This window comes from Leucopleurus acutus (assembly GCF_964270905.1).
Source record: "Leucopleurus acutus genome assembly, chromosome: 9".
NCBI classification, from domain to species: Eukaryota; Metazoa; Chordata; class Mammalia; order Artiodactyla; family Delphinidae; genus Leucopleurus; species Leucopleurus acutus.
The window spans coordinates 62,694,966-62,719,686 of NC_139144.1; the positions used below are offsets into that span (position 1 = coordinate 62,694,966).

Consider the following 24,721-nt stretch of genomic DNA (forward strand, 5'->3'; position numbering starts at 1 on the left):
TTTCGCCACACCCTCTCCAGCATTTATTCTTTGTAGACTTTTTGATGATGGCCATTCTGACTGGTGTGAAGTGATACATCATTGCAGTTTTGATTTGCATTTCTCTAATGATTAGTGATGTTGAGCATCCTGTCATGTGTTTGTTGGCAGGCTGTATATCTTCTTTGGAGAAATGTCTATTTAGGTCTTCTGACCATTTTTGGTTTGGGTTGTTTGTTTTTTTGATATTGAGCTGCATGAGCTGCTTGAATATTTGGAGATTAATCCTTTGTCACTTGCTTCATTTGCAAATATTTTCTCCCATTTTGAGGGTTGTCTTTTCGTCTTGTTTATGGTTTCCTTTGCTGTGCAAAACCTTTTAAGTTTCATTAGGCCCAATTTATTTATTTTTGTTTTTATTTCCCTTTCTCTAGGAGGTGGGTCAAAAAGGATCTTGCTGTGATTTGTCATAGAGTGTTCTGCCTATGTTTTCCTTTAAGAGTTTGATAGTGTCTGGCCTTACATTTAGGTTTCTAATCCATTTTGAGTTTATTTTTGTGTATGGTGTTAGGGAGTGTTCTAATTTCATTCTTTTTACCTGTAGCTTTCCAGTTTTCCCAGCACCACTTGTTGAAGAGGCTGTCTTTTCTCCATTGTATATTCTTGCCTCTTTTATCAAAGATAAGGTGACTATATGTGTCTGGGTTTATCTCTGTGCTTTCTATCCTGTTCCATTGATCTATATTTCTGTTTTTGTGCCAGTACCATATTGTCTGATTACTGTAACTTTGTAATATAGTCTGAAGTCAGGGAGCCTGCTTCCTCCAGCTCCGTTTTTCGTTCTCAAGATTGCTTTGGCTCTTCGGGGTCTTTTGCGTTTCCATACAAATTGTGAAATTTTTTGTTCTAGTTCTGTGAAAAATGCCAGTGGTAGTTTGATAGGGATTGCATTGAATCTTAGATTGCTTTGGGTAGTATAGTCATTCTCACAATGTTGATTCTTCCAATCTAAAAACATGGTATATCTCTCCATCTACTTGTATCATCTTTAATTTCTTTCATCAGTGTCTTATAGTTTTCCACATACAGATCTTTTGTCTCCTTAGGTAGGTTTATTCCTAGGTATTTAGTTCCTTTTGTTGCAGTGGTAAAAGAGAGTGTTTCTTTAATTTCTATTTCAGATTTTTCATCATTAATGTATAGGAATGCAAGAGATTTCTGTGCATTAATTTTGTATTCCGCTACTTTACCAAATTCATTGTTTAGCTCTAGTAATTTTCTGGTAGCATCTTTAGGATTCTCTACGTATAGTATCATGTCATCTGCAAACAGTGACAGTTTTACTTCTTCTTTTCCGATTGGGATTCCTTTTATTTCTTTTTCTTCTCTGATTGCTGTGGCTAAGACTTCCAAAACTTTATTGAATAATAGTGGTGAAAGTGGACAACCTTGTCTTGTTCCTGATCTTAGTGGAAATGGTTTCAGTTTTTCACCATTGAGAAGTATGTTGGCTGTGGGTTTGTCATATGGCCTTTATTATGTTGAGGTAAGTTCCCTCTGTTCCTACTATCTAGGTTTTTTATCATACATACGTGTTGAATTTTGTCAAAAGCTTTTTCTGCATCTATTGAGATTATCATATGGTTTTTATCCTTCAATTTGTTAATATGGTTTAACACATTGATTGAATTGAATATATTGAAGAATCCTTGTATTCCTGGGATAAACCCCACTTGATCCTTTTAATGTGCTGTTGGATTCTGTTTGCTAGTATTTTGTTGAGGATTTTTGCATCTGTGTTCATCAGTGATATGGGCCTGTAGTTTTCTTTTTTTGTGACAACTTTGTCTGGTTTTGGTATCAGGGTGATGGTGGCCTTGTAGAATGAGTTTGGGAGTGTTCCTCCCTCTGCTGTATTTTGAAAGAGTCTGAGAAGGGTAGGTGTTAGCTGTTCTCTAAATGTTTGATAGAATTCGCCTGTGAAGCCATCTGGTCCTGGGCTTTTGTTTGTTGGAAGATTTTTAATCACAGTTTCAATTTCAGTGCTGTGATTAGTCTGTTCCTATTTTCTATTTCTTCCTGGTTCAGTCTCGGAAGGTTGTGCTTTTCTAAGAATTTGTCCATTTCTTCCAGGTTGTTCATTTTATTGGCACGTAGTTGCTTGTAGTAATCTCTCATGATCCTTTGTATTTCTGCAGTGACAGTTGTTGCTTCTCCTTTTTCATTTCTAATTCTATTGAGTCTTCTCCCTTTTTTACTTGATGAATCTGGCTAATGGTTTATCAATTTTTTTTTATCTTTTCAAAGAACCAGCTTTTAATTTTATTGATCTTTGCCATCGTTTCCTTCATTTCTTTTTCATTTATTTCTGATCTGATATTTATGATTGCTTTCCTTCTGCTAACTTTTGGTTTCTTTTTTTTTCTTTCTCTAATTGGTTTCGGTGTAAGGTTAGGTTGTTTATTGAAGATGTTTCTTGTTTTATGAGGTAGGATTGTATTGCTATAAACTTCCCTCTTAGAACTGCTTTTGCTGCAGCCCATAGGTTTTGGGCCATCATGTTCTCATTATCATTTGTTTTTAGGTATTTTTTTATTTCCTCTTTGATTTCTTCAGTGATTTCTTGGTTATTAAGTAATGTATTGTTTAGCCTCCATGTTTTTGTATTTTTTACAGTTTTTTTCCTGTAATTGATGTCTAGTCTCATAGCATTGTGGTCGGAAAAGATATTTGATGTGATTTCGGTTTTCGTAAGTTTACCAAAGCTTGATTTGTGATCCAAGATATGCTCTGTCCTGGCAAATGTTCCATGAGCACTTGAGAAGAAAATGTATTCTGTTGTTTTTGGATGGGATGTCCTATAAATATCAGTTAAGTCCATCTTCTTTAATATGTCATTTAAAGCTTGTTTCCTTATTTATTTTCATTTTGGATGATCTGTCCATTGGTGAAAGTGGGCTGTTAAAGTCCCCTTCTATTAGTGTGTTACTGTCGGTTTCCTCTTTAATAGCTGTTAGCATTTGTCCTATGTATTGAGGTGCTTCTATGTTGGGTTCATAAATATTTACAATTCTTATATCTTCTTCTTGGATTGATCCCTTGATCATTATGTAATGTCCTTCTTTGTCTCTTGTAATAGTATTTATTTTAAAGTCTATTTTGTCTGATATAAAATTTCTACTCCAGCTTTCTTTTGATTTCCATTTGCATAGAATATCTTTTTCCATCCCCTCACTTTCAGTCTGTATGTGTCCCTGGGTCTGAAGTTGGTCTCTTGTAGACAGCATATATACAGGTCTTGTTTTTGTATCCATTCAGCCAGTCTATGTCTTTTGGTTGGAGCATTTAATCCATTTACATTTCGGGTAACTATCGATATGTATGTTCCAATTACCATTTTCTTAATTGTTTTGGGTTTGTTATTGTAGGTCTTTTCCTTGTGTTTCCTGCCTGGAGAAGTTCCTTTAGCATTTGTTGTGAAGCTGGTCTGTGATGCTGAATTCTGTTAGCTTTTGCTTTTCTGTAAAGGTTTTAATTTCTCCATCGAATCTGAATGAGAGCCTTGCTGGGTAGAGTAATCTTGGTTGTCGGTTTTTGCCTTTCATCACTTTAAATATGTCCTGCCACTCCCTTCTGGCTTGCAGAGTTTCTGCTGAAAGATCAGCTGTTAACCTTATGGGGATTCCCTTGTGTGTTATTTGTTGTTTTTCCCTTGCTGCTTTTAATATGTTTTCTTTGTATTAAATTTTTGATAGTTTGATTAATATGTGTCTTGGCTTGTTTCTCCTTGGATTTATCCTGCATGGGACTCTCTGCGCTTCCTGGACTTGATTAACCAGTTCCTTTCCCATATTAGGGAAATTTTCAACTATAATCTCTTCAAATATTTTCTCAGTACCTTTCTTTTTCTCTTCTTCTTCTGGGACCCTTATAATTCGAATGTTGGTGCATTTAATGTTGTCCCAGAGGTCTCTGAGACTGTCCTCAATTCTTTTTTTTTTTTTTTTTTTTTGTGGTACACGGGCCTCTCACTGTTGTGGCCTCTCCCATTGCGGAGCACAGGCTCCAGATGCGCAGGCTCAGCAGCCATGGCTCATGGGCCTAGCCGCTCCGCAGCATGTGGTATCTTCCTAGACCGGGGCATGAACCCGTGTCCCCTGCATTGGCAGGCGGACTCGCAACCACTGTGCCACCAGGGAAGCCCCTGTCCTCAATTCTTTTAATTCTTTTTTATTCTGCTCTGCAGTAGTTATTTCCACTATTTTATCTTCTACGTCACTTATCCGTTCTCTGCCTCAGTTATTCTGCTATTGATTCCTTGTAGAGCATTTTAAGTTTCAGTTATTGTGTTGTTCATCATTGTTTGTTTGCTCTTTCGTTCTTCTAGGTCCTTGTTAAACGTTTCTTGTATTTTCTCCATTCTATTTCCAAGATTCTGGATCATCTTTACTGTCATTACTCTGAATTCTTTTTCAGGTAGACTGCCTATTTCCTCTTCATTTGGTCTGGTGGTTTTTCACCTTGCTCCTTCATCTGCTGTGTATTTCTCTGTCTTCTCATTTTGCTTAACTTACTGTGTTTGGGGTCTCCTTTTCGCAGGCTGCAGGTTCGTAGTTCCCATTGTTTTTGCTGTCTGCCTGCCGTGGGTAAGGTTGGTTCAGTGCATTGTGTAGGCTTCCTGGTGGAGGGGACTAGTGCCTGTGTTCTGGTGGATGAGGCTAGTACTTGGGCAGGACCACATCTGGTTGTGTGTTTTTGGGTTTTTGTGAACTTAGTATAATTTTAGGCAGCCTCTCTGCCAATGGGTGGGGTTGTGTTCCTGTCTTTCTAGTTCTTTGGCATGGGGTGTCCTGCAGTGGAGATTGCTGGTCATTGACTGGAGCTGGGTCTTAGTGTTGAGACGGAGGTCTGTGGGTGAGCTTTCGCCGATTGATAGTATGAGGGCCCGGGAGGTCTCTGGGGGACCAGTGTCCTGAACTTGGCTCTCCCACCTCAGAGGCTCAGGCCTGACACCCTGCTGTAGCACCAAGACTCTGTCAGCCACATGGCTCAGAAGAAAAGGGAGAAAAAAAAGATAAATAAATAAATAAATAAAGTTATTAAAGTCAAAAATTTTTTAAATGATTAAAATTTTAAAAAGTAATTTAAAAAAATAAGAAGAGAGCAGCCAAACCAATAAACAAATCCACCAGTGATAACAAGTGCTAAAAACTATACTAAAAGAAAACGGACAGACAGAACCCTGGGACTAATGGTAAAAGCACACCTATACAGACAGAATCCCACAAAGAAGCATGCACATACACACTCACAAAAAGAGAAAAAGAAAAATATATATATAAAAAAAAGAAAGAGAGAAACCAAACCAATAAACAAATCTACTAATGATGATAGTCTCTAAATACTAAAGTAAGATAAACATAAAGCCAGAAACAAATTAGACGCAGAAAGCAAACCCAAAGTCTACAGCTGCTCCCAAAGCCCACCTCCTCAATTTGGGATGATTCCTTGTCTATTCAGGTATTCTACAGATGCAGGTACATCAAGTTGATTGTGGAGATTTAATCCACTGCTCCCGAGGCTGCTGGGAGAGATTTCCCTTTCTCTTCTTTGTTCGCACAGCTCCCGGGGTTCAGCTTTGGTTTTGGACACGCCTCTGTGTGTAGGTCTTCTAAGTGTGTCTGTTCTTCCCTCAGACAGCAGGGGGTTAAAGGAGCAGCTGCTTAGGGGCCTCTGCCTCACTCAGGGTGGAGGGCAGGGTACGGAATGCGGGCCGACCATGTGGCGGCAGAGGCCAGCGTGACGTTGCACCAACCTGAGACGTGCCATGTGTTCTCCCGGAGAAGTTGTACCTGGGTCACAGGACCCTGGCAGTGGCGGGCTGCACAGGCTCCCAGGAAAGGAGGTGCGGATAGCAACCTGTGCTTGCACACATGCTTCTTGGTGGCTGCAGAAGCAGCCTTAGTGTCTCATGCCCGTCTCTGGGGTCCGCACTGATAGTCGCGGCTAGCGCCCATCTCTTGAGCTCGTTTAGGCGGTGCTCTGAATCCCCTCTCCTCGCACACCCCGGAACAGTGGTCTCTTTACTCTTAGGCAGTTTGAGACTTTTTCCTGGTCTCCCTCGCGGCTAGCTGTGGCGCACTAGCCCCCTTCAGGCTGTGTTCACGCAGCCAACCCCAGTCCTCTCCCTGGTATCCGACCTCCAAAGCCCGAGCCTCAGCTCCCAGCCGCCCCGGCAGGTGAGAAGACAAGCCTCTCAGGCTGGTGAGTGCTGGTCGGCACCGATCCTCTGTGCGGGAATCTCTCTGCTTTGCCCTCTGCACCCCTGTTACTGCGCTCTCCTCCGTGGCTCCAAAGCCTCCCCCCACCCCGCCACCCCTTGTCTCCACCAGTGAGGGGGCCTCCTAGTGTGTGGAAAGTTTTCCTCCTTCACAGCTCCCTCCCAGACATGCAGGTCACATGCCTTTTCTTTTGTGTCTACTTTTCCTTTTGCCCTACCCAGGTACATGCAGAGTTTCTTGCCTTTTGGGAGGTCTGAGGTCTTCTGCCAGCGTTAGTAGGTGTTCTGTAGGAGCTGTTCCAGATGTAGATGTATTTTTGATGTATTTGTGAGGAGGAGGGTGATCTGCACATCTTACTCCTTTGCCATCTTGAAGGTCTTCCGCATGTTTTGGTCTTATATCTTGCAACTTTGCTGAACTCATTTATTCTAATAGTTTTTTAAGTGGATTCCTTTTTTTTTTTTTTTTTTTTTTAATATACAGGAGCATGTCTGTGAAGAGATAGATTTGCTTCTTCCCTTCCTCTCTGGATGCCTTTTGTAGTCTAATTGCCCTGGCTAGAACCTCCAATACAGTGTTAAATAGAAGTGGTGAAAGCAAGCATCTTTATCTTACTCCTGATCTCAGGGGAAAAACATCCAGTCTTTTGTCATTGGGTGTGATGTTAGCTGTGGAGTTTTTGTAGATGCCTTTATCAGGTTGAAGAAGTTCCCTTCTATACCTAGTTTGTTTTTATTATGAAAGGGTATTAGAGGAGACTTCCGGGAAGATGGCGGAAGAGTAAGACGCGGAGATCACCTTCCTCCCCACAGATACACCAGAAATACATCTACGCGTGGAACAACTCCTACGGAGCACCTACTGAACGCTGGCAGAAGACCTCAGACGTCCCAAAAGGCAAGGAACCCCCCACGTACCTGGTTAGGGCAAAAGAAAAAACTAAACAGAGACAAAAGGATAGGGACGGGTCCTGCACCAGCGGGAGAGAGCTGTGAAGGAGGAAAAGTGTCCACACACTAGGAAGCCCCTTCGCGGGTGGAGACTTCGGGAGGCGGAGTGGGGGAGCTTGGGAGCCGCGGAGGAGAGCACAGCAGCAGGGGTGCGGAGGGCAAAGCGGACAAATTCCAGCGCAGAGGATCGGGCCGACCGGAACTCGCCAGCCGAGAGGCTTGTCTGCTCGCCCGCCGGGGCGGGCGGAACTGGAAGCTGAGGCTCCGGCTTTTGTCGGAGCGCCGGGAGAGGACTGAGGTTGGCGGCGTGAACACAGCCTGCAGGGTGTTGGTGCACCGCGGCTAGCCGGGAGAGAGTCCGGGGAAAAGCCTGGACCTGCCGAAGAGGCAAGAGACTTTTACGTCCCTCTTTGTTTCCTGGTGCACGAGGAGAGGGGATTAAGAACGCTGCTTGAGAGAGCTCCAGGGACGGGCACGAGCCGCGGCTAAAAGTGCGGAGCCCAGAGACAGACATGAGACGCTAGGGCCGCTGCTGCCGCCACCAGGAGGCCTGTGTGCGAACACAGGTCACTAGCCACACGCCCTTCCGGGGAGCCTGTGCAGCCCGCCACTGCCAGGGTCCCGGGATCCAGGGACAACTCCCCCGGGAGAACGCACGGCGCGCCTCAGGCTGCAACGTCATGCCAGCCTCTGCCGCCGCAGGCCCGCCCCACACTCCGTGACCCTCCCTACCCCCGGACCTGAGCGAGCCAGAGCCTCCGAATCAGCGGCTCCTTTAACCCCGTCCTGTCTGAGCAAAGAACAGATGCCCTCCGGCGACCTACACGCACAGGCGGGGCCAAATCTAAAGCTGAGCCCCTGGGAACTGTGAGAACAAAGAACAGAAAGGGAAATCCCTCCCAGCAGCCTCAGAAGCAGCGGATTAAAGCTCCACAATCAACTTGATATACCCTGCATCTGTGGAATACCTGAATAGACAACGAATCATCCCAAATTAAGGAGCCCTGTGGATGAAAGGCTCTTGGTGCTGCAGCCAGGAGTCAGTGCTGTGCCTCTGAGGTGGGAGAGCCAACTTCAGGACACTGGTCCACAAGAGGCCTCCCAGCTGCACATAATATCAAACAGCGAAAATCTCCGAGAGATCTCCATCACAACGCCAGCACCCAGCTTCACTCAACGACCAGCAAGCTACAGTGCTGGACTCCTATGCCAAACAACTAGCAAGACAGGAACACAACCCCACCCATTAGCAGAGAGGCTGCCCAAAATCATAATAAGTCTACAGACACCCCAAAACACACCACCAGACGTGGACCTGCCCACCAGAAAGACAAGATCCAGCCTCATCCATCAGAACACAGGCACTAGTACCCTCCACCAGGAAGCCTACACAAGCCACTGAACCAACCTTAGCCACTGGGGACAGACACAAAAAACAACAGGAACTACGAACCTTCAGCCTGCAAAAAAGGAGACCCCAAACACAGTAAGATAAGCAAAATGAAAAGACAGAAAAACACACCGCAGATGAAGGAGCAAGATAAAAACCCACCAGACCTAACAAATGAAGAGGAAATAGGCAGTCTACCTGAAAAAGAATTCAGAATAATGATAGTAAGGTTGATCCGAAATCTTGGAGATAGAATGGACAATAGAATGGACAAAATGCAAGAATCAGTTAACAAGGACCTAGAAGAACTAAAGATGAAACAAGCAACGATGAACAACACAATAAATGAAATTAAAAGTACTCTAGATGGGATCAATAGCAGAATAACTGAGGCAGAAGAACGGATAAGTGACCTGGAAGATAAAATAGTGGAAATAACTACTGCAGAGCAGAATAAAGAAAAAAGAATGAAAAGAACTGAGGACAGTCTCAGAGACCTCTGGGACAACATTAAACGCACCAACATTCGAATTATAGGGGTTCCAGAAGAAGAAGAGAAAAAGAAAGGGACTGAGAAAATATTTGAAGAGATTATAGTTGAAAACTTCCCTAATATGGGAAAGGAAATAGTTAATCAAGTCCAGGAAGCACAGAGAGTCCCATACAGGATAAATCCAAGGAGAAATACGCCAAGACACATATTAATCAAACTGTCAAAAATTAAATACAAAGAAAACATATTAAAAGCAGCAAGAGAAAAACAACAAATAACACACAAGGGAATCCTCATAAGGTTAACAGCTGATCTTTCAGCAGAAACTCTGCAAGCCAGAAGGGAGTGGCAGGACATATTGAAAGTGTTGAAGGAGAAAAACCTGCAACCAAGATTACTCTACCCAGCAAGGATCTCATTCAGATTTGATGGAGAAATTAAAACCTTTACAGACAAGCAAAAGCTGAGAGAGTTCAGCACCACCAAACCAGCTCTACAACAACTGCTAAAGGAACTTCTCTAGGCAAGAAACACAAAAGAAGGAAAAGACCTACAATAACAAACCCAAAACAATTAAGAAAATGGGAATGGGAACACACATATCGATAATTACCTTAAATGTAAATGGACTAAATGCTCCCACCAAAAGACACAGATTGGCTGAATGGATACAAAAACAAGACCCATATATTTGCTGTCTACAAGAGACCCACTTCAGACCTTGAGACACATACAGACTGAAAGTAAGGGGATGGAAAAAGGTATTTCATGCAAATGGAAACCAAAAGAAAGCTGGAGTAGCAATTCTCATATCAGACAAAATAGACTTTAAAACAAAGACTATTAGAAGAGACAAAGAAGGACACTACATAATGATCAAGGGATCGATCCAAGAGGAAGATATAACAATTGTAAATATTTATGCACCCAACATAGGTGCACCTCAATACATAAGGCAAATACTGACAACCATAAAAGGGGAAATCGACAGTAACACATTCATAGTAGGGGACATTAACACCCCACTTTCACCAATGGACAGATCATCCAAAATGAAAATAAATAAGGAAACACAAGCTTTAAATGATACATTAAACGAGATGGAGTTAATTGATATTTATAGGACATTCCATCCAAAAACAACAGAATACACATTTTTCTCAAGTGCTCATGGAACATTCTCCAGGATAGATCATATCTTGGGTCACAAATCAAGCCTTGGTAAATTTAAGAAAATTGAAATTGTATCAAGTATCTTTTCCGACCACAACGCTATGAGACTCAATATCAATTACAGGAGAAGATCTGTAAAAAATACAAACACATGGAGGCTAAACAATACACTACTTAATAACGAAGTGATCACTGAAGAGATCAAAGGGGAAATCAAAAAATACCTAGAAACAAATGACAATGGAGACACGACGACTCAAAATCTATGGGATGCAGCAAAAGCAGTTCTAAGAGGGAAGTTTATAGCAATACAATCTTACCTTAAGAAACAGGAAACATCTCGAATAAACAACCTAACCTTGCACCTAAAGCAATTAGAGAAAGAAGAACAAAAAAACCCCAAAGTTAGCAGGAGGAAAGAAATCATAAAAATCAGATCAGAAATAAATGAAAAAGAAATGAAGGAAACGATAGCAAAGATCAATAAAGCTAAAAGCTGGTTCTTTGAAAGGATAAACAAAATTGATAAACCATTAGCCAGACTCATCAAGAAGAAAAGGGAGAAGACTCAAATCAATAGAATTAGAAATGAAAAAGGAGAAGTAACAACTGACACTGCAGAAATACAAAAGATCATGAGAGATTACTACAAGCAACTCTATGCCAATAAAATGGACAACCTGGAAGAAATGGACAAATTCTTAGAAAGGCACAACCTGCCAAGACTGAATCAGGAAGAAATAGAAAATATGAACAGACCAATCACAAGCACTGAAATTGAAACTGTGATTAAAAATCTTCCAACAAGCAAAAGCCCAGGACCAGATGGCTTCACAGGCGAATTCTATCAAACATTTAGAGAAGAGCTATCACCTATCCTTCTCAGACTCTTCCAAAATATAGCAGAGGGAGGAACACTCCCCAACTCATTCTACGAGGCCACCGTCACCCTGATACCAAAACCAGAGAAGGATGTCACAAAGAAAGATAACTACAGGCCAATATCACTGATGAACATAGATGCAAAGATCCTCAACAAAATACTAGCAAACAGAATCCAACAGCACATTAAACGGATCATACACCATGATCAAGTGGGGTTTATTCCAGGAATGCAAGGATTCTTCAATATACGCAAATCAATCAATGTGATACACCATATTAACAAATTGAAAGAGAAAAACCATATGATTATCTCAATAGATGCAGAGAAAGCTTTTGACAAAATTCAACACCCATTTATGATAAAAACCCTGCAAAAAGTAGGCATAGAGGGAGCTTTCCTCAACATAATAAAGGCCATATATGACAAACCCACAGCCAACATCATCCTCAATGGTGAAAAACTGAAAGCATTTCCACTAAGATCAGGAACAAGACAAGGTTGCCCACTCTCACCACTCTTATTCAACATAGTTTTGGAAGTTTTAGCCACAGCAATCAGAGAAGAAAAGGAAATAAAAGGAATCCAAATCGGAAAAGAAGAAGTAAAGCTGTCACTGTTTGCAGATGACATGATACTATACATACAGAATCCTAAAGATGCTACCAGAAAACTACTAGAGCTAATCAATGAATTTGGTAAAGTAGCAGGATACAAAATTAATGCACAGAAATCTCTGACATTTCTATACACTAAGGATGAAAAATCTGAAAGTGAAATCAAGAAAACACTCCTATTTACCATTGCAACAAAAAGAATAAAATACCTAGGAATAAACCTACCTAAGGAGACAAAAGACCTGTATGCAGAAAATTATAAGACACTGATGAAAGAAATTAAAAATGATACAAATAGATGGAGAGAGATACCATGTTCTTGGATTGGAAGAATCAACATTGTGAAAATGACTCTACTACCCAAAGCAATCTACAGATTCAATGCAATCCCTATGAAACTACCACTGGCATTTTTCACAGAACTAGAACAAAAAATCTCACAATTTGTATGGAAACACAAAAGACCCCGAATAGCCAAAGCAATCTTGAGAATGAAAAATGGAACTGGAGGAATCAGGCTTCCTGACTTCAGACTATACTACAAAGCTACAGTAATCAAGACAGTATGGTACTGGCACAAAAACAGATATATAGATCAATGGAACAGGATAGAAAGCCCAAAGATAAACCCACGCACATATGGTCACCTTATCTTTGACAAAGGAGGCAGAAATGTACAGTGGAGAAAGGACAGCCTATTCAATAAGTGGTGCTGGGAAAACTGGACAGCTACATTTAAAAGTATGAGATTAGATCACTCCCTAACACCATACACAAAAATAAGCTCAAAATGGATTAAAGACCTAAATGTAAGGCCAGAAACTATCAAACTCTTAGAGGAAAACATAGGCAGAACACTCTATGACATAAATCACAGCAAGGTCCTTTTTGACCCACCTCCTAGAGTAATGGAAATAAAAACAAAAATAAACAAATGGGACCTAATGAAACTTCAAAGCTTTTGCACAGCAAAGGAAACCATAAACAGGACCAAAAGACAACCCTCAGAATGGGAGAAAATATTTGCAAATGAAGCAACCGACAAAGGATTAATCTCCAAAATTTACAAGCAGCTCATGCAGCTCAATAACAAGAAAACAAACAACCCAATCCAAAAATGGGCAGAAGACCTAAATAGACATTTCTCCAAAGAAGATATACAGACTGCCAACAAACACATGAAAGAATGCTCAACATCATTAATCATTAGGGAAATGCAAATCAAAACTACAATGAGATATCATCTCACACCAGTCAGAATGGCCATCATCAAAAAATCTAGAAACAATAAATGCTGGAGAGGGTGTGGAGAAAAGGGAACACTCTTGCCCTGCTGGTGGGAATGTGAATTGGTTCAGCCACTATGGAGCACAGTATGGAGGTTCCTTAAAAAACTACAAATAGAACTACCATATGACCCAGCAATCCCACTACTGGGCATATACCCTGAGAAAACCAAAATTCAAAAAGAGTCATGTACCAAAATGTTCATTGCAGCTCTATTTACAATAGCCCGGAGATGGAAACAACCTAAGTGCCCGTCATCGGATGAATGGATAAAGAAGATGTGGCACATATATACAATGGAATATTACTCAGCCATAAAAAGAAACGAAATTGAGCTATTTGTAATGAGGTGGATAGACCTAGAGTCTGTCATACAGAGTGAAGTAAGTCAGAAAGAAAAAGACAAATACCGTATGCTAACACATATATATGGAATTTAAGAAAAAAAATGTCATGAAGAACCTAGGGGTAAAGCAGGAATAAAGACGCAGACCTCCTAGAGAACGGACTTGAGGTTATGGGGAGGGGGAAGGGTGAGCTGTGACAGGGCGAGAGAGAGTCATGGGCATATACACACTAACAAACGTAGTAAGGTAGATAGCTAGTGGGAAGCAGCCACATGGCACAGGGATATTGGCTCGGTGCTTTGTGACAGCCTGGAGGGGTGGGATAGGGAGGGTGGGAGGGAGGGAGACGCAACAGGGAAGACATATGGGAACATATGTTTATGTATGACTGATTCACTTTGTTATAAAGCAGAAACTAACACACCATTGTAAAGCAATTATACCCCAATAAAGATGTTAAAAAAAAAAAAAAAAGAAGACCTAAATAGACATTTCTCCAAAGAAGATATACAGAGTGCCAACAAACACATGAAAGAATGCTCAACATCACTAATCATTAGAGAAATGCAAATCAAAACTACAATGAGATATCATCTCACACCAGTCAGAATGGCCGTCATCAAAAAATCTAGAAACAATAAATGCTGGAGAGGGTGTGGAGAAAAGGGAACCCTCTTACACTGTTGGTGGGAATGTAAATTGATACAGCCACTGTGGAGAACAGTATGGAGGTTCCTTAAAAAGCTACAAATAGAACTACCATATGACCCAGCAATCCCACTACTGGGCGTATACCCTGAGAAAACCATAATTCAAAAAGAGTCATATACCAAAATGTTCATTGCAGCTCTATTTACAATAGCCCAGAGATGGAAACAACCTAAGTGTCCATCATTGGATGAATGGATAAAGAAGATGTGGCACATATATACAATGGAATATTACTCAGCCATAAAAAGAGATGAAATTGAGCTATTTGTAATGAGGTGGATAGACCTAGAGTCTGTCATACAGAGTGAAGTAAGTCAGAAAGAGAGAGACAAATACCGTATGCTAACACATATATATGGAATTTAAGAAAAAAAAAATGTCATGAAAAACCTAGGGGTGAAACAGGAATAAAGACACAGACTTACTAGAGAATGGACTTGAGGCTATGGGGAGGGGGAAGGGTAAACGGTGACAAAGCGATAAAGAGGCATGGACATATATACACTACCAAACGTAAGGTTGATAGCTAGCGGGAAGCAGCCGCATAGCACAGGGAGATCAGCTCGGTGCTTTGTGACCGCCTGGAGGGGTGGGATAGGGAGGGTGGGAGGGAGGGAGACGCAAGCGGGAAGAGATATGGGAACATATGTATATATATAACTGATTCATTTTGTTGTGAAGCTGAAACTAACATACCATTGTAAAGCAATTATACTCCAATAAAGATGTTTAAAAAAATAAAAAATAAAAAAAAATAAAAAAAAGAAAGGGTATTAGATTCTGTCAAATGCTTTTTATACATTTAGTGAGATAATCATGTGATACCTTAGAAATATTAAAGAAAAATCCAACTCAGGGTTGAAGTGAAAAATGGACATCTATTAGTCCATGTAACTGAAAAGTCCAGAGGGTATCTTATCTATAGGTATTACACAGTCTGATCGAAGTGTTCAAAAAATGTCATCTAGATTTGCTTCCTTTCCCTGCCTCCCTCAGATCCTCCCACCCGCTTTCCTTGTATGTGTCGATCATGTTTAGGTCCATGTGATGGCAAAATGACTTCCAGCAGCTCCAGGTAAACATCTTTGAGACCAAAGAAAAAAGAGAGACAGTCTCCATTTCTCTCCACCTTTCCCCAGTCCCAGCAAAAGTCCCAGAATTATTTCTGGTTGGGTCCCTTGCCTGTCTTGGAACATATCATTGAGGAAAGGGGATGTGAAGCTCCATTTAAGCCTGAATCATAGGCCCACCCTGGGGCTAGTCAGCCCAACCCAAACTACATGGATAGAGTGTGCAGAAGGGGGTTTTCAGGAACAGAAATGTGGGAGGTGGATGCTGGGTTGCCAAAAATAAATGTCCACTGTACCTTCTATAGTGAAATAATCCAAGATAATACAAAATATGTGAAATTGGCATTTAAATACTTTAACCCCCTAGCCCATCCCTGGCAGCAGTAGCTTCTATGAGCTAAAACTTTTCCCTGCTCATGGAAGTTTCTTGTTTAATCTTCTAAGCAGGGAGTTTGGCTGACACCACTTTCCATGTCTAGTAAGGGATGGCAAAAAAAAGGGAGTAGGGTTGGACAGGAAGATAGTCTAATGGTAATTGAATGGATCAGGGACTGGTATAGACCCCCAGTTTTCATCTGCTCTTTGGTTACCTTGAATCTTTTATCATTTTCAAGTGTATTAGGGTTCTCCAGAGAAACAGAACCATATATATACATATGAGGAGATTTATGATAGGAATTGGCTCATGCAGTTACGGAGACTGTGAAGTCCTACAGTCTTTTCTCAGCAAGCTGGAGAACCAGGAAGGCTGGTAACACAATTCAGTCCGAGTTTACAGGCCTGAGAATCGAGGGTGGTGGATGGTTCAAGTCCTGGTCTGAGTCTAAAAGCCCAAGAATGAGGAGCATCAGTGTCCAGGGCAGGAGAAGATGGATGTTGCAGCTCAGGCACAGAGAGGAGATTCACCCTTCCTCTGCCTTTCTGTTCTACTCAGGCCCTCATTAGATTGGATGATGTCCACCCGCATTGTTGATGGCAATCTTTACTCAGTCTGCCGATCCAAATGCTAATATCTCCCAGAGACCCCCACACAGACACACCCAGAAATAATGGTTTACCAGCTATCTGAGCATCTGGTAGGCCAGTCAAGTTCATACATGAAATTAGCCATCACCCAAACCAAGGTAACAGCAGATTAATTTAAAACAGGAAGTGCATTAATGGCCTCTTCATCATGCATGCCTCTTTTCTCATGCAATTCATGCATCATTCCTGAGCTGTATCTGAGCTTCCCAGGAGTGTACATCGTGAAAGAGCAGTGTGTCTCTACATTACTCTGGACTCTCCATTGCTCTGCCATTAAATCTCAGATAATGGGAATGAGACGTCTGTGGTCTCTTAACATGCCTTCTGAAATTCTAGGAACTTGATGCTTTAAGGAAAAGTTTTTCTTGGTCATAGTTTTTATAGTTACAAACTACAGAATAAAATAATTGAAACTCTTCTAGTGTCATTATAACTTTTCCTAGGTAAATACAGAACCTATTACAGAGAAGGTATTATTTCAGTTACTATTATCATTTACAAGCTACTTTTAAAATATATTGCAGCTGTGCTGTGTGCGTGTGTGTGTGTGTGTGTGTGTGTTTGTGTTTGGGTTATTTAACATTTTTCAGATTCCTGTAAGATAAACCTAGTTTATACCACATTTTTTCAATTTTTAGGCATTTTTTTTCACATTCCAACAGCTCTGAAGTCATGAAGCATCTGAGAATGATTATCATGTCATTGCTTAATGTGCAGTTTATTTTTTGTTTTTTTTTTAATTGAAGTATAATTGATTTACAATGTGTTAGTTTCTGGTATACAGGAAAGTGACTCAGTTATATATATATATTTTCTTTTTCATATTCTTTTCCATTATAGGTTGTTAGAAGAGATATTGAATACAATTCCCTGTGCTATACATTAGGACCTTGTTGTTTATTTTCTATACAGTAGTTTGCATCTGCTAATCCCAAACTCCTAATTTATCCCTCCCCCTTTGATAACCCTTTGATAACCATAAGTTTGTTTTCTATGTCTGAGTCTATTACTGTTTTGTAAGTTCATTCGTATCTTATTTTAGATTTCACACATAAGTGATACCACATGATATTTGTCTTTCTCTGTCTGATGTACTTCACTTAGTATGATAATCTCTAGGTCCATCCGTGTAGCTGTAAATGGAATTTTTTCATTCTTTTTTATGGCTGAGTATTCCTTTGTGTGTGTGTGTGTGTGTGTGTGTGTGTGTGTGTGTGTGTACACACACCACATCTTCTTTATCCATTCATCTGTCGATGGACATTTAGGTTGCTTCCATGTCTTGGCTATTGTAAATAGTGCTGCTGTGAACATAGGGGTGCATGTAGCTTTTTGAATTAGAGTCTTTTCCAGATATATGCCCAGGAGTGGGATTGCTGGATCATACAGTAACTCTGTTTTTAGTTTTTTAAGAAACCCCCATACTGTTTTCCATAGTGGCTGCACCAATTTACATTCCCACCATCAGTGTAGCAGGGTTCCCTTTTCTCCACACCCTCTCCAGCATTTATTATTTGTAGACTTTTTAATGATGGCCATTCTGACCGGTGTGAGGTGACACCTCATGGTAGTTTTGATTTGCATTTCTCTGATAATTAGTGATATTGAGCATCTTTTCATGTGCCTGTTGGTCATCTGTATGTCTTCTTTGGAGAAATGACTGTTTAGGTCTTCTGCCCATTTTTTGATTGGGTTGTTTGTTTTTTGTTATTGAGTTGTATGAGCTATTTGTGTATTTTGGAAATTAAGCCTTGTCAGTCACATCACATGCAAATATTTTAGTTTATCTTCAAATTAATGGTATGTGATGGTTAATTTTTTGTGACAACTTGCCTGGGCCATGGGGTGCCCAGACATTTGACCTAACATCATTCTGGGTGTGTCTGAAGGTGTTTCTGGATGAGATTAACATTTGAACTGATAGACTGAGTAAAGTAAATCGCTTTCCCTAGTGTGAGTGGATCTCATCCAGTCAGTCGGAGACCTAAGTAGAACAAAAAGGCTGAGTAAGTGGTAGCTCCTCCTGCTTGATTGTTGAGCTGGGATACTGGTCTTTTCCGGTTTTCTCAGTCTCACTGAAACACTGGCTCTTCTTGGGTCTCAAGCCTGATGACTTTTGGACTGGAATTACAAATTGGCTCTCCTGATTCTCTAGCTTGCTGACTGCAGATCTTGGAATTTTGCAGCCTCTATAATTGCATGAGAAAATTCCTTATAATAAATTATATATAGATATACATACATATTATTGGTTCTGTTTCTTTGGAGAACCAAGACTAATACAGATGGGGTCCTAAATTATAAAATATGATGATTGAGGGTATGCTGAACTCCCTCTACTTGAGAGCCATAGTGGATTTGCAGAGTGTTCACACCAAACATAATCATGGGAGTTGAGCTGTAAGGGAGAAGATGCTACTGTTCTATACCAGGATAGCTTTCTAGCAATGGGGAGTCAAGGTTTGGGGGTTGTTATGCCAGGAGGGACAGTGTTAGAAAGACATAGTTTTCTTCCCAACTCTGTTGTGTACTTCCTGTGTGACTTTAGATAGGTCACTTAATCTACCTGGGATTGGTTTCCTTCTCTGTAACATGAGCTGGTTGGACTAGGTGATTTCAAAGGCCCTTTCCGTTTCTCAGATTCTTAGGAATTGATTCTTCTGTTTCAGTGAGGGGAGATGGCATAAGGTATAAATAATGACTCTCTTGCAAAGGGCTAAAATATCACTAATAATATCTGACTCCAGGAGTGTTGATTATCTACTCAACAAGACAATCTGATGATCAGTTTGATTTCCTGGATTGTAATGTTTGTGCCAAGAATAGTAGCCCTCGGGTTTGTGTTTCCGTAAAATTTGAAGCCAAGGTCAGGAAGCATCACCTTCTGAAATAAAATTTTCAAGTTCACCCCAAGAGGTTTTCTAGCCAGTAATCCAACTTGTGGGGGTGTTGAGATAAGGCCGTGGGGCTCCTGATGTCCAGTAAAGGGTCTAGGTTCATCGCTGGGAAGGAAGTCCCCAGTATAAGATGGAGTAAGAGGAACATAAGCCATAGTTGTAGAATACATTACTCATCTTTGATTGACAAGGCTTATAGGGAAGGGTATTTCAGTGACTGGTATGAGGGTGGATATTGAGAATTGGTCTTTATCCAGTTTTGTTTAAGGAAGTGAGAGATGTGGTACCTGAGCAGGCCTGAGTGTTCTGGTTCCTAGAAAGCAGACCCTGATGAAGTAAATGATGAGTGAAACATCTCGCTTGCCATCCAACTCCTGTGCCTGAGCTTAGATTTAGTGCTGACCATTCAGCCTCCTGATTAAAAATGTACGTTTCCCCGAACTATGATCTTAGGCTATGGGTGCTCCAGGCAGTGTACTAATATTCTGTTATAACGTGATAAATTGATGCTGTTACCAGAAGGGGAACCCCTTCCAGGGCCCAAGAGTGGGCTCTTGTCTAACACCCGGGAATGAATTGTCCGAGGAGACACACATGCTGACAAAGCAAAAGACTTTATTGGGAAGGGGCCCCCCCGGGGGGGAGAGCAGCAGGGAAAGGAAACCCAGGAGAACTGCTCTGCCACGCAGCTCACATCTCAGGTTTTATGGTAATGGGGTTAGCTTGCCGGGTTGTCTCTGGCCAGTCATCTTGCTTGTGCCCATATTTGGTCCAATTCCTGGTGACGCACGCATCTCTCAGTCAAGGTGGTTTCCAGCGTCAGGGTTTCTGGGACATCGGCAGGACGTATTATGGCTGGCATCTCCTCCCTCCTTTTGGCCCCTCCCGATTTCTGCCAGCTGGTCGTAGCTGGTCAGTTCCGTGTTTCTTATTGAGACCTCCTGTTGTGAGATAACTCATGCAAGCAGTTATTATTCTGCCTGGCCAGGGTGGGCGGTTTCAGTTAGTGGTTCCCTAACAATACTACTGTGACATCAGTTGGTGACTTACGTATTTAGCTGGTGTGAATCAATTCCCAAGGGCCCATCAGGTATGTACCTGAGCAGCCCTTGGGGCTCTGCGCAAAGCGCCTACCAGCCTTCGCTCCAGCTGTCTCAGCTGTAGAAGAGTCTAGTGAGAGAAATGTATCCTTAAAAGCCTATGGCATTTCAGAGAAGGAAAAAATACATCTGATGAGGAGACTAACAAGGCTTATGCAGAGGTAGTCAGGGATGACATTTTAGGAAGATCCAGTTTGAGCAAAAGCCCTGAGGCAGGCACACAGCAAGTAAGTTTGGTTTGACTAGAACATAGGTTATGTAAGAGGACTAGATAAGATGTGTGTTTCCACTGAATATGGTTCGTCCCCTGAAATGCTGTGAAGTAAGAGTAGTTAAGCCCTTGAATGTTTTAAGATTATTCCATTTCAGTGGATCAATACCAAATAGTAAGTTTAAAGTTATCTTTCCTTAGGGAACATATGACCCTAGGCAGGCTTATTAGACAGCACTTCGTATGATGTTGAAAGGGCAGCATAATCTTTTATCTCATTTCTAGGTTTGAAATAATTTTTCTTAACCAGAGGGGAGGAGAGCAAGTATGTTAACAATAATCTTTGGAAAATAATAATCTTTTATCTTAGAAAAAGTAAAAATCAAAGATTACTAGTACTGTATTAGGGGGAAAAAGGAATAAAAATCATAAGTAATCCCATTACCTAGAGAATCATCACCATATTTATTGCTGATCCTTCCAGACTTCTATGCAAAAATGAGATCAAACATACAGATCTTTTCTAACTTATTTCTTTCCCTTAGAATTTTCCCCCAGAATGTAAGTTCCTTGGAGCTAGAATCCAGCATCCTTTGTTAGGTCCTATTCCTATGTCCTGGGAAGCAGTAATTGAGACCATGCTCTTGCTTCTGTTTTCAGGTTGGCAGCCTCGGTGGTTCCTTCTCTGTGGGGGAATATTATCTTATTATGATTCTCCTGAAGATGCTTGGAAAGGTTGCAAAGGGAGCATTCAGATGGCGGTGTGTGAAATTCAAGGTGAGAAGCCAAGACACTTGCAGGTTTTATTTTTCTTTCTGTTTCTCCCCCAAAATAAAAAAACCCACTGGCTTCTGTATGCCTTTCTTTGCTGCTCCCACAGTATAAAGATATATAATGTTACGTCCCCCAGAAAAAGTCTTACAAGTAAGACCTAAAACTGCAGCGAGTTTTTACAAGGAGCTTGGTTTAGAGGTAGTCAGAATAAACGAGAGCAGTGTGCTCAGTAACCACACATGTAGTGCTCATTCCTTGGTCACCTGCTCACCTTGGGCTTGTGGCAGTTTGCTAAGCTCATTTGTCTTTTTATTGCAACATCAAACACTTCTGTGTTTAAATCACGACACATACACACCTTCTCACCACCACCACCATGCTCAAAACTAAACAAGCAAACACCTAACAGACCTACAAATAGCCTTTTCTTCTTGGTTTTGAGAATCTTGAGACATGCTGAGAGGATGTGGCTCAGAAACCGACTAGAAGGGAATTTGGGGCATGGGGGGTGAAGGAGAGTGTGGCTTGCTTGTTTCTTCTCCTAAAGTGTTCCAAGGGAATTCTCACATTTTTGATAAGACTAGTGAAGGAAAGTAGAAAGGAAAACTATTGTGTTGTTGATTGCTTTTCAATAACCCAAGGAGATAAAGAGCACATCCTTACTTGTTTGCATCAAGCCTTTTTGGCCGCAGAGCAGCATACTTTACACACACACACACCAGAAGAGAGATTTTTCCTCTCTCCTCTTATAAATGATCCTAAGGAGATTTAAGTGATTCTTTTTTAGGCCAAAGTCCTGGTGAGACCTTGGAGCCAATTGCAGAGTTTTCCCTCTCCATTAGCAGAGACCTCTAGGAAGAGATAAATAAACCAGGAGAAGTAGTAAGGGCTGACATCCTCTCTTGGAAGAAGCTCTCAGTGACTGGCGCGCCAGTTAAGCTCAAGAATTTGGGTGGAGTGGAGGCTACCCAGATAGGGCTTTTCTGGGTTTCTGACCTCCCTATATCTTGTTCCCAGTTCATTCTGTAGATAACACACGCATGGACCTGATAATCCCTGGGGAACAATATTTCTACCTGAAGGCCAGAAGTGTGGCTGAGAGACAACGGTGGCTGGTAGCCTTGGGGTCAGCCAAGGCTTGCCTGACAGACAGTAGGACCCAGAAAGAAAAAGGCAAGTATTGATTGTCCTCTGGGCTGGGAACCCTGGGAATCACCTAGTGGCATCTCTGGGTTCCCATATTTGTTACCTTGCTTCTGACCACCTAGCCATAGCCAGCTTTTTTTTTTTTTAAAAGTAGTTATGTATTCAGTATTTTATTTATTTATTTTTGGCTGTGTTGGGTCTTCGTTTCTGTCTGAGGGCTTTCTCTAGTTGCAGCAAACGGGGGCCACTCTTCGTCGCGGTGCGCCGGCCTGTCACTATCGCTGCCTCTCTTGTTGCGGAGCACGGGCTCCGGACGCGCAGGCTCAGCGGCCATGGCTCATGGGCCTAGTTGCTCCGCGGCATGTGGGATCTTCCCAGACCAGGGCTCGAACCCGTGTCCCCTGCTTTGGCAGGCAGATTCTCAACCACTGCGCCCCCAGGGAAGCCCCCATAGCCAGCTTTTTATATCATGCAAGTGCTGTATATCTCAGTGGACCTTAAACAGTCTATACCTGACTCTTCTTTCTTAGCATGTCATAGTAGAAAGAATGCAGGTTTTGGAGCCAGATACAACTGGGTTCAAATCATGGCTTTGTGACCTTGACATAGGTCACTTAACCTCTCTAATCTTCAGTTTCCTTATATTTTGAAAAGGGGTAATTACCTATCTTAGAAGGATTACCATGAGGTACCTCGTCTGGCACAAAGTTGACTTTTGGTAAAGAGTAGCTGAGCCAGAGAAGCCTTGGATCTGGTATTTCCTGCAGTAACACCCCGCTTTCCCCGCCCTGTTCCTGGGGTAGATGGATACTTAATTGTCAGGTTGCTGCTGCTTAATGCTCGTTGACTCAACATCATTAGGTCTCCTGAGAACCACGACATAACTTTCTATTTTGCCTGGGTCACGAGTGCCAGGGCTTACTGCCTGAGCTCTGCCTTCCCAGCCCCCCAGCCTCGAATGTACACCTGAAAAGATTGGTGGGAGAGAGGGGCCTCTGGGAACAAGTGTTTCAGGGGACCTTTCTCATGACACATATGGCAGATGTGCTTAACTCTTCAAGTAGACACAGTAAAATGACCTATTTGTTGGTTGTTTTTCAATGCTAAGTCGAGAGCAAATTCTAGACACTGTCAGCTCTGACTCAGATCAGGTGGTAATGTGCAGCTTTTTCACGGAGAAGCAAGCAGAGGCAGTTACAATTGTAGCCGAGCCCTCAGCGCCAGGATGGCTGGAGTGCCGTGCTAATGAAGGAGCAGCAGGTGTGCAGAGGGTGCCGTTCGCCTTGCCAGGCAGCATGCTGGACCAGTCCTCTGAATTCACAAGCTGTCTTATTAGTGGTAATTGCATGTTACAGAACACTGTTTCCCAGTTTTGAGCACTGGATAGATAGCTGTGACCCCATTTTACAGATAGGAAAACTGTGGCAGAACTGAGACCAAAACCCTGAACCCTTGACTGTTCTCAGTTCTGACACAAGTGGATCAGAGGTGTACTGTCTCCTTCTTCCTGTACTGGTGATCATTAAATATGTTGGCTCAAGAAATAATGTAGATTACTTCAGAAGACTAGAGATCTCCTTCTTCTCTTTTTCTTGCTCCCATAACTTCAAATATGTCATATCTGTAACCCATACTATAAATATCTGACTTCAGGCATAGATTATATTTCACTTATCTGTATAGTATGCTAACTAATATATCAGTTATTTATTCTGGGAATTAAATAACGTTTTCATCATTTTGTTATTTAGAGTTTGCTGAAAACACTGAAAACTTGAAAACTAAAATGTCGGAACTCAGACTCTACTGTGATCTCCTTGTTCAGCAAGTAGATAAAACAAAAGAAGTGACCGCAACTGGTGTGTCCAATTCTGAGGTAAAATACCATTCTTCTTAGCCACGTGACAAGTAGCCCCAGATGTTGCTTACAGGTGCTGCTTATTCTCACATAATCCCTACCTTGGAATTTACTGTTTTTCAGAGAAAAAAAGTGACAGACTTCAACAAAGAGAAGAAGTGTGTGCATTTCAGCATATGGAAGCGTATAGTTTTCCTTCCTGGGATGAATTCAGGATTAATTAATTGATAATTTTGGAACTTTTAACTTTAGTACTGATGTACTAAAATATGTGTCTCCCCAGTTTGCATAACTTTCTAAAATATAGCCTTAGCTGTCTGGCAGAGCCATTTCTATACTACGCATGTGGCTCCTAAGGTGACAGCATCATGTCTGTCAGTAATATGTATCTGTCACCTCTGATGAGACTGTAACAGGATTTTATTTCACCGTAATAGATGTTCTGCTTGAGTAGAGACTAGTGCTTTCAAAGATAGAGACACAGCTTTATTTCTCTCCATCATCAGCAAGGATTGCGATTTTTATCAT

At 41.5% G+C, this 24,721-nt stretch overlaps 1 protein-coding gene across 2 annotated transcripts in view; it reads left to right on the forward strand.

Annotated features, from left to right (window-relative positions):
* Positions 1–24,721, forward strand: part of PLEKHA8 (pleckstrin homology domain containing A8) — an 83,681-nt gene that overhangs the window by 24,498 nt on the left and 34,462 nt on the right. The window contains exons 2-4 of one of the 2 annotated variants that reach the window (XM_082846267.1): positions 21,076–21,192; positions 22,207–22,362; positions 24,087–24,211. In XM_082846267.1, coding sequence (XP_082702393.1) covers positions 21,076–21,192; positions 22,207–22,362; positions 24,087–24,211 — 398 coding nt within the window. Of the gene's footprint in view, positions 1–21,075; positions 21,193–22,206; positions 22,363–23,640; positions 23,824–24,086; positions 24,212–24,721 lie in introns of those variants that run through there. The other variant, XM_082846268.1, reaches the window with a different exon arrangement.